At 41.9% G+C, this 10,393-nt stretch overlaps 1 protein-coding gene across 3 annotated transcripts in view; it reads left to right on the top strand.

Annotated features, from left to right (window-relative positions):
• The first annotated feature begins 6,622 nt into the window (after positions 1 to 6,622).
• Positions 6,623 to 10,393, top strand: part of AHCYL2 (adenosylhomocysteinase like 2) — a 143,541-nt gene continuing 139,770 nt past the window's right edge. The window contains exon 1 of one of the 3 annotated variants that reach the window (XR_012508096.1): positions 6,623 to 7,045. Coding sequence is in view for 2 of the 3 variants with exons in the window: in XM_074367078.1 (XP_074223179.1) it covers positions 6,683 to 7,045 (363 nt within the window). In the remaining variant the exon portion in view is untranslated. The remainder of the gene's footprint in view (positions 7,046 to 10,393) is intronic. The other 2 variants (XM_074367078.1, XM_074367079.1) reach the window with 2 other exon arrangements.

Raw genomic sequence — 10,393 nt, 5'->3', positions numbered from 1 at the left:
TATTTAACATATATGGTTCTTTATCCATTAATCTGTTGATGGACATTTAGGTTGCTCCCATGTCTTGGCTATTGTAAACAGTGCTGCTGTGAACCTTGGGGTGCATGTGTTTTTTCAAATTAGACTTTTCATCTTTTCTGGATATATGCCCATGAGTGGGATTGCTGGATCATATGGTTTTGGATCATATAGATCACTTTAGTTTTTTAAGGAAACTCCATACTGTTCTCCCTAGTGGCTGCACCAGTTTACATTCCCACCAACAAAGTAGGAGGGTTCCCTTTTCTCCATACCCTCTCCAGCATTATTATTTATAGACTTTGATGATGGCCATTCCGACTGGTGTGAGGTAGTACCTCATTGTAGTTTGATTTGCATTTCCCTAATAATTAGCGATGTTGAACATATTTTCATGTGCCTATTGGCCATCTGTATGTCTTCAGTAGTACAGCTGTTTTTAAACCTTTATCAATAGCAGTATGCAAAACAATAAAAAGGATCAGCGTTGTCTAATGATTTTTTCTGAACTAAGAGGAAATGTTAATGATTTTCTTTCTTCATTTTATATCCATGGACATTCCCTCCATCTCTTCTTTCTTTAGAAGTATTACTTATGTAAAGGATGAGGAATGAGGTGTTGGGGGAGTTTATCCTGGGCTTTAGAAAGCTGAAAATACTACGTTTCTGGTTGTGAAGGCTGACAGACTCTGACCACTAGAGGGCACTGTGAGCCCACCTTTCATGAATGCAGCCAGGCAGCAGTTGGAAGTCCAAGACGATGGACACTCTCACAACCAATTGTGTATTGCAGTATTTTTACAGGAGCACCAGTTCTCAAGACTGAGCAATAGTGTCCAGTTTCCTACCAAAACTCCTGAGTTGGATCTCTGGAAGAAAATCCTCAGGGTCCAAGAGAAGCTTGGTTTAGGGGACCTCCTGTGGCAGTGCTGCTGCCCTGAGGTCTCCTTGCTTTCACCCCTCCAGCAGGCTCTGCCCTCTGCTGCTCCGTTGGGCTCCCCCTTACCACTCTCAAACTCAGTTGTCCATCTTTCCAGGTTGTGAGGCCTGCCTCTGTTGTTCCCAGCTTCTTTTAAGTAGTATGCCCACTGCCCCAAGCCTTCCTCTGCCTGCCTTTTTTTTTTTAATCTAAGAAATTGAAAAGATATAGGAAAGCACAAAGAACAACCTCATAAACACCCATATTCCCACTGCTCAGAAGTAACAACTGAAAAAAAATCATCTTATATTTGCTTCCAGCCTACTTTTTAAAAAGAAATAAAATATAACAGGGGGAGGGTATGTAACTCAAGTGGTAGAGCATATGCTTAGCATGCATGAAGTCCTGGGTTCAAGTCCCAGTACCTCCATTAAAAAAACTAATTAAATAAATATACTTAATTATCTCCCTCACCAAAAAATAAAATAAATAAAATAAAGTATAACAGATTTAGCTAGTCTCCTTTGACCAATACTGCTGTCCCATTTTTCCTCCTACTTTCCCTTTCCTCAACAGAAAAACAACTGTACTTAGTGTTCTGTCTGAACTTAGTGTTCAAGTATGAACTTAGTGGATTTCCTTCCAACCTATTTTTATATTTTATATATGCAAATGAAGCTATGCATCCATAAACTATTTATGTATTGATTTTGCCTGCTTTAATTTTTTATTTATTTTTTAAATTATATTTTTATTGAAGTATAGTTGATTTACAATATTATATTATTTTCAAGTATATAGCATAGTGATTTGGTATTTTTATAGATTATGCTCCATTAAAAGTTATTACAAAATGATGTCTATAATTCCCTGTTCTGTACAATGTAGTTTTGCTTGCATTTAAAGTTTTAATTTTCATCTAAATCATGCATGATATAGTTTGAAAAGTCAAGTCGTTCCACAGCTATCTCAGTACCACATCATTTCCTGTTCCTGGGAGCCAACCACTGTATTTTAGATAAACTTTATGATATTTACTTCCATATGTCTGAATAACAGGATAATGCCATCTCTTGAAAGTTCATTTTAGGTGTCAACATTTGACCTCCCAATATAGACGATAAGGATTTAGCTCTTTTTCACTTTTTGCCTGCAAAGAGGGAAAAAGAGATGGAGAGGGGAGGAATCACTAGAAAGTTTTGAAAGCTGGAAAGCAAATGAGTAGTCATTTGGCAGACTTGAAAAAGCTGAAGTCTTACCTAGTAGTAGGGAAAACTTACATTGCCGCACCCTTAAAAGGCTCTGAACTGGAGACAGCAGTAACTTCAGAAGGCAGAAATGAAAGCAGGAGGATTGGTCTCTGATCCCCTACCCAACTGAACAGTCAGATGACTGCCTTTCCCAACTTTGGCTGATTGTCAGTTCACTCTTGGGAGAACACAAACAGAGGATCTCAAATATTTGAGGGCATTATTTTCTAGCTTCCAGAAATTCATTTTAAGAAGTTCAATATATTTCTGACTGGAGCTTTTGTAAAAATGCTCCTTGACCCACTTTTGAAGGATTGTCTCTTCGTCCCCAGAATTACGAAATTTAACAATGATATATATTAATGCAGGTCTATTTTTATCCATTGGGGTGGGCACCTAGTGGCTCCTTTCTTTATGGAAATTCTCATTTTTCAGTTTTGGGAAATGTTTTGAATTATTTCTTTGATGAATTTCTTCCCCCTCCATTTTTTTTTGGTTCCCTTTTTATGGCATTCCTATTATTCAGATGTTGGTCTTCCTGGACTGACCCTCTGATTCATTTTCTTTCCTATTGTTTCTTTAATTTAGTAACTTTTTAAAATTCTTTTTTGGGGGAAGGAGGTAATTTTATATATAAATAATTTTATATATATATATGCTAAGCACGAGCTCTATCATTGAGCTATACCCTTCTCCCTCTATTTTTTTTAATTAGAGAAAAAATGTATTGAAGATCTGAAAAACAATTCCTAAGAGACTGAATTTTCCAGAAAACTGTAGCTACATGATGCATTGCACCTATCATGTTAAAACATACATTAGACACAAATATAAAAACCATGAAACAAGCTTCCATTCTTCAACAGTCTGAGCAAAGATAAAATGCATCTTTCCTATTTTTAATTTCTTCCTCTTTTTACTTATTGAATTTAAAAACATTTCTGATAGTGTGCTTGGATTTCAAAAGTCCCATGTTTGTTTTCTGAATGTTCACTTCTTGAAACAGCATGTTCTTTCACAAGTATAATACCTTCAGTCTCTAAGGATATTAATTTTTTTCTTTTTTGGTCTTGATTTCTTCTTGATACATAGCCTCTGTTTCCTCCCAGTTGTTTTTATTTTGTTTTGTTTTGTTTTTTGTTTTTCTGTTTATGTTGGCCTCTGCCTTCCACATTAAAGGTTTTCTTCATATAACTGGCGACTTTGTCTATCTGCTCGTACTTAAGAGTACTTAAGTGGTTCTCTGGAAACTGTGAACTTGGGTGTTGCCTTCATCAAGGGTGATCTGGCTGGCCTACTTTCTTGCGGAACTCTCAGTGTTAGTATCTTCAAGTTTCTCACTTGGATTGATCAGATATCTTAGAGAAGTTCTTCTGGGCTCCTACATGGAAGATCCATTTTTACCTGCCAAGGTCTGGAAGCTGAATTAGCCCAGTGACAAAAGAAGACCTGTACTCTAGATATTTCATAAACTAAATAGGCCATAAACTTGTGCTTAATTATCCTGCTTCCATTATGGTATTTCCATCTTCAGCTGTGCCTGGTGTCCCTCAGTAACAAAGATGGTAGAAGCAGCAGGTGTGTAAGATGGAGTTGAGAATGGGTGAGGAATGTGCCCTGATGTTTGGCCTCAACCAGTGATTGGTGCCTGAATAAATAAAGGATGAATATCAGTTTCTTTCCAGTGCTCCAACTCCTTATGTTTTGTAATCACATCCCACTGAAGAATTAGTTCATCCCCTCAGTAATCAAGTTGAATAGCCATCCAGGTAGGCAGCTGCTGCCTATGAGCTTCGACACACACCAGGTGGCTGTACCGCAGCTCCCTTGTGCATTAGGGGGAAGAAAGAAATCAGTTATAGAGCTGCTAATCTCTTCTCCGACAGCTGGAGGATGAAGCTCTGGGCTGGTTCTTTCTAACAGGAAGGAAATTCTAAAAGCCAGAGTGTGAAGAGAAAGCTTAAGAAGGCCTTGTGTCTGGTGGACTTGTGAGCTTTGTGGAAAAGGCAGTGCTCAGATCCCTTCCAATTCATAGTGTTAGCGACAAATTTTGAAGGCCAGGAAACAAAAGACTCCTTTTGGGGTAGGACAACTCCACAAATAAACAGAGTTCCAAGATAGCAGTAGCACAGGGAAGGAGATCAAGGCAGGCGATTTCTCCCTCTCCTTCTTGCCAGGGAAAAAATAGTTACTCCAAAGACTAGATGTGCAGTGGCCTTCTGGGATTGCCAGGGCTATCACTTACTCTCTGAACAGCCATAAACCATAAGATCCCCTTTGCTTCAGTTTCTCTGAGAACAGAGAGGAAATAACCTACCCCATAATCTGTCACCTGGAGTCAACTGCATTTTAATACATTGTATTTTTAAAGTATTATTTACATAATTAAAATCTAATAGAATGTGAAATTTTGTCTCCTGCTTTTTAACTTATGTTATCATAAGCACTTACTTCTCTTCAACACTGAAAAAAGTTCTTGGCAAACTTAATTTTGAAGGCATAACCATTCCCCTAATTGTTAGACATTAGTTTCAGATAACTTTTCGTTATTAGAAGTAAAACTGCCTTACATGTCTTTGGGTTTATACCTTCTAAAATAAATTTTAAATTTAAAAATAATACAGAAAAGTACAAAGTAAAAAAAAAAAAATCCCAAATCCTTTCACTTAAAGAAATCATTACTCATATTTTAGTTAATATTCCTCTCTGCTGACATATTTATTTTTTCTTTTGTTTTTTGTTATTTTCTTCTTTGGTGGTGGGTAAAAGTTTATTATTTATTTTTTAACGGAGGTAGTGGGAACTGAACCCAAGACCTCATGTGTGCTAAGTATGCACTCTACCATTGTACTATACACCTCCCCCGCCATATATTTATCTTAATTTCGTATTGTACCCCTGAAACCCGAGTAGGACCCTATGGGCCCTCCTGGGTACAAAAGCCCCTCCATGTCCCCTGTTTCTTTTTTGTAGAAAAAAAAAAAGATTTTAGTCTCTTAGGTTCCCAAGTTCCAAAGAGCAGGCTCAAGTAGTTAAAAGGACAGTCACAGGACTACTATTCCCCCTGAAGGGGTATGGATAATAATCTGATACGTATCTCTGAGTCCCTCTACAGACACTAAGCCCCTTACCCAGGTGGAGGCTGATGACTACATGCTGACCACAAGCAGAATTCCAAGGTTGGAACCAGAAAGTTGAGATTACTGAGACATCACTATTATCTCATCACCAGTCAGTCAGAAGAAAGTCACACAACCTGTACCCCTCACCCCAAATTTTGCCTTTAGAAACTCTTCCCTGAAAACCATCCAAGAGTTGGGACTTTTTGAGCACAAGCTGCAGGTTCTTCTTCTTCTTCTTTTTGAATTAGACCAATAGCTTTATTTAAAGAGGAGAACAGAGACTGCCCCCCACCCCCTTCCTGGTGGGTTGGCCTCAGGCTCTGAGCATCCAGGTGTTCTGCTACCCACAGTGCTGAAGGTTCTGCTGGCTTGGCATCCTACAATGAACCTTTCTCTGCTCCAAACTCTGACATTTTGGTTTGGTCTCATTGTGCCTTAGGCAGGTACACTAACTTTTGTTGAGCAACATCCCTGGCAGAATTAATAGGGCAAAAGAATTGGCCTTGTTTAAGGCAACCTGTAATTCCTTAGCCTTGAAATTTCAACCTAGTGTTTCCTAACTTGTATTTTATACTGATTTTAAACTCTAACCCCAGAATGTGCCAGAAATTACCACAGCAGAAAGGTCCTATTTTATTCCCTCTAAAAACAAAGGGAATAAAGAAAAGGTAATAGGGTCCCAATTTCACAGAAGTAGAAAAACCAAGCCACTTTAAGCCTGAGGCAGCGCTCTCCACACGTGACGCCCCGGCTTTTCCTTTAAATGCCTGCTCACGTGATCGCAGACGCGCACACCCAGAGGAAATTTACACTGTCAGGGTAGAGAGCTATTCCTCCCCGACCTTCCCAACCATAGGGTTTCAAGCGTTCCCTCCCCGAAAGCCGCAACTCCTCTGGAGACTTTCTCTTCCTCATGGCCTTCGTCTTGTCACCAATTCTGACCCCTTTCGGTTAGTTGCCGACCCTAAAACTCCATCTCTGCTACAGAATCCCGCTTGCCGGAGGAAGGGCAACGCGGACTACAACTCCCAGGGGTCATCGCGGGCCCCGCCCTCGGCGCGCGCAGTGGCGGTCGGGGGCTGAGGTCCTACGGTCTATTCGCCGCAAGCGGCCGGGAGCAAGCGCACTACAGGTTCCGTGGCACCACGCGCGGAGCCAGCCTGACCGGGGCGGGGAGGGGCGGGGGGTGGGGAGTGAGAGGCGGGGGCTGGCTGGCTGGCTGGCGGGCGGGAGGGCGGAGGAAGGGGGTGGGAGCGGAGGCGATGGAGGGGAGGAGTGGGGGAATGGGGGAGGGAAGGGGAAGGGAGGCGGGAGGCGGGGCCGAACCAGAGCTGGAGCTGGAGTCTGAGCCGGCGGTTGCAGTGGAGGCGGTGATGTCGGTGCAGGTCGTGTCAGCAGCCGCTGCCGCGAAGGTACCTGAGGTGGAGCTGAAGGACCTGAGCCCCTCTGAGGTGGAGCCGCAGCTAGGACTGAGCACGGCGGCCGTGAGCGCCATGGCCCCCCCAGCGGGCGGTGGGGACCCTGAGGCTCCAGCTCCCGCGGCGGAGCGGCCCCCAGCCCGTGGCCCGGGATCGGGGCCCGCCGCGGCTCTCAGCCCCGCTGCTGGGAAAGTGCCTCAGGCGTCGGCCATGAAGCGGAGCGACCCTCATCACCAGCATCAGAGGCACCGCGACGGCGGCGAGGCCCTGGTCAGCCCCGACGGTACCGTCACTGAGGCGCCGCGCACAGTCAAGAAGGTATTGGGGCCGGGCTGCCTCTTTCTAAGAGGGAGGGTGAGGAGGGGAACCTCAGATCTTCTCGGCGCGGCTGTACCTCCCTCCACGCCCTCCTTTCTGATCGTAGGAACAGAGAGATCCGTTTTCCTCTTAAACCCACTCTTTCGGTGATGCCCCCCACCCGGGCCCCAGTGCTGGAGAGCCAAGACTCCATGTGGTACAGCCGTACTTGGCTGGGAATAACATGGAAGTAGCGCTCTCCCCTACTACTTGGAATAGGCTGGGAAAAGAGAGGCACCTAATACTACCTCTCTCTGTACTCCCAACATACTCCTGTGTGTATTTTCCAGACTATCGGGGACAAGACCCCGATGGTATAGAAAAACCTTACCGCTTATGAGAGTACACCTAGCAATAAGAGTGGAAATATCTTTGCTATTTCGAGAACGAGTAAGGAGTAGTTACCTCGCGTTGAAATCCTGAGTTGTCTGGTTTCTGTCCAGATAATGACTTTCTGCCTTTCTGTGGCCAGCCGCTTCCATTAAGCAGTACTGATGTTGTGCCCTTCATTCCAGATACTGCAATATCCTTACATCTTCTCTGAATATAGAAGGGTAATGGAGAGATTCTCTTCACTCTTTTCTATTCGGAGGTTTTTCTTCTCCGCTCAGTAGTTGGTCACCAGGATTATTTGACCGTGTATGAAAAGAATGATTGTTTTATTGGTTCCTTTATTATGATCTGAAAGTGTTAGGAAGAAATGCTTCTACTTCTGGGAAAGGCAATCATTGTGGGGTTTTCTGTCTCAGCTGTCAGCTTCTTTCAGACACAGTTTTGAAGAGGCAGTAGCTTCAGAACACCAAGGAGTAGGTATGCCTAGATGACCGATACTCCCAATATTACCTTTACAATGGCTGTCTGTGGTGTGTCTCTCCTTCTCTCATAAAGCTAAATCAGCACAGGAAAAAAAGGGCAAATATTGCAAAAACAGAGATGTGAATCATATGAAAAGGGATTATCGCTCTAATTTCCTAGGCATAATGTGAACACAGAGATTTATGATTTTTTAAAATTTTGTTTTGTGAATGATTTTTAATTGCTTTATCAGAATGGCATGAAAGTGATTTGAAGTCTGTATTGGTTTTACTGGATAGGACTCGCTGAATTGGAACCTTGGGTCCAGCCTAACTTTTGTTGTAATAACTTCATGATTAAGGTATAAAGCAGAGAACTCATTTATTCTAATCACCCAAATATAGGTGATAAACGATGTCAGAGGCAAGACCGAAGGAATTTGTTTAATGATGCTTTAAGACAGTGCCTTTCTCATTTGCATTATGAAACTCCTGTGGGAGGAATTATAGGAGAAAAGAGAGGCCACATGGGTACCAGTGCTGGTGGTCCCTAGATGTGAGTCCCTGGAAATCTGAAACATATTTGTGACTAGCTGAGTTGCTTTATAACTTTGGCCAAATCCCATGATTAAGAGTCTTTTTGTGTAAAATCTGTATTTTGATTAGATCTCTTGAGGGTAAGAGTGTTTAATAAATTGCCTTTAGAATATGGGATTTACAGCCAGGATCTTAGTACCCCCACTAACTGGCTTTTGGGTAATTTCCAAATTCTCTAAATTTTAGTTTCCTCTTTTATAAAATGAGATTACTAAGATGATTGAGGGTTAGAAATATTTGTAGAAGGCTTTAGCATTGAACTTGGCACATATAATAAGGGCTTAAGGAATGACAGCTATTATTACTAAGAATTGATTTTATTTTCTTCTTCCTCCCATTATGGCTTAAGTGCCTGCCTCTGAAAAGTACACACAATTCAATAGATTCTATATAAAGAAGTGAAAGAAATCACAGGCCAGCATACCAGGCTATTTTTCCTAATTCTAGTTGTGCTTCTTGACCATTTTCCTTATTGCTGAACCACCTTCTTCCTGTATCAAAATGTAGATTCCATGATTCTAGATTTACTCAGCAGCCTTAAGGCTATGGAAGACAGGGCTGAGCTTGCCTTACAATGTTAATTGCAACCAAAAAACAACTTCTTTACTGGAAGTTAAGCAGGCGAAGCTCTGGGCAAGGGTGCAGCTGTATGACACAACCAAAGGCATTGCTGAGCTGCTTTTGGGGGGCAGAATCTTCAACTTTCTTGACATTGAATTAGCTTAATTAAAACAAGTACACGAGGCTGTCCTTTCTCCAAGTTGAAAGTCACCTCCCCCAAGGGACTGCAGTGTGACATTTTGATTTGTTGAGCCTTTCTTGATTTTTAGTTTATTTAAATAATCATTCTGACCTTGACTCTGTTCTGCTTTTATTTTGTGTAGGGAGGGACTGGGAGTACTAGGGACTGAAATAGCTGCTTTGGCTATGTAATTGGTGATTGTTGCTATTATTTAGTAACTGTCGCATACTACAAGCTTATTTATCTTAAGTCCCATTTCCATTGATGGTTTCCCTTACTCCATTTGTGTGTCTGTCATCAGTTTTCTTAGTACTGTTACTCCGCTCTGCCACACAAGGGAAATCAACTTTTTACAAGAACCAGAATTCCCAAATGCAGTAGTTAATGCAAAGGAACATAAGGAGTGCAGGTTACTCAGTCACACCTTATCTTTGGCATCTACCTCCATCTTGTAACTTGTGGTGCTCTGGGGACCAGATCTTGTCATTGTGGCTATCGTGTATTTGTATATATATCTTTCGTCATAAGTTCCCATCAACAAGAGAACTCAGCAAATCAAAACTCTCTGTAAAAAGTGATTTGTTTAACCGGAAGATAAGTTCCACAGTGAATGGAATAGCAATAGCTGAGAGGATTTCTTCCCTGTGTCCTTGAAAATGGGATAATGGAAATGTTATAGCACCACAGAGAAAACAAGGCAGGAAAGGATTTGTATCAGAAAAGTTAAAACTTTCTGACAATAAGGCTGGAAATCCAAGAACCGCAACTAATTTGTGCTTACGTCAATATTAGTAATGACCATGTTCGAGCAGATTTGGGGGGGGGGCCAAACGAATCCACCTTATGCTGGCTTTGTTGCTGTCAGCAGAGACTGAGTTGAGCCATGTTAGCGCTTTCTTGCCCTGAATACTTTAAGCTCTTGATTTGGTTAATTATAGATTACTAAAATGGAACCTTTTGGATATAGTCATGGGAATGTGGGAGCAGTGTTACTCCTTTTGCCAGTTAGGAGAGTACAGCCTTGCAGAATGTTCAGTCAGGCAATTGCCAGATTGACCCTAATAACAGTTACCAGTAATTGGCCCTTTATATGCCTGGAATTGTTACAGGCTTTTTTCTAATCCAGACAACTACAGAGAGATATAGGTGGCATTATCTCCATTTCACAGATAAAGA

Source organism: Camelus bactrianus, chromosome 7, assembly GCF_048773025.1.
Source record: "Camelus bactrianus isolate YW-2024 breed Bactrian camel chromosome 7, ASM4877302v1, whole genome shotgun sequence".
NCBI classification, from domain to species: domain Eukaryota; kingdom Metazoa; phylum Chordata; class Mammalia; order Artiodactyla; family Camelidae; genus Camelus; species Camelus bactrianus.
Note: the sequence above shows the minus strand (reverse complement) of the source record. Positions and strands in the feature narration are given on the sequence as shown.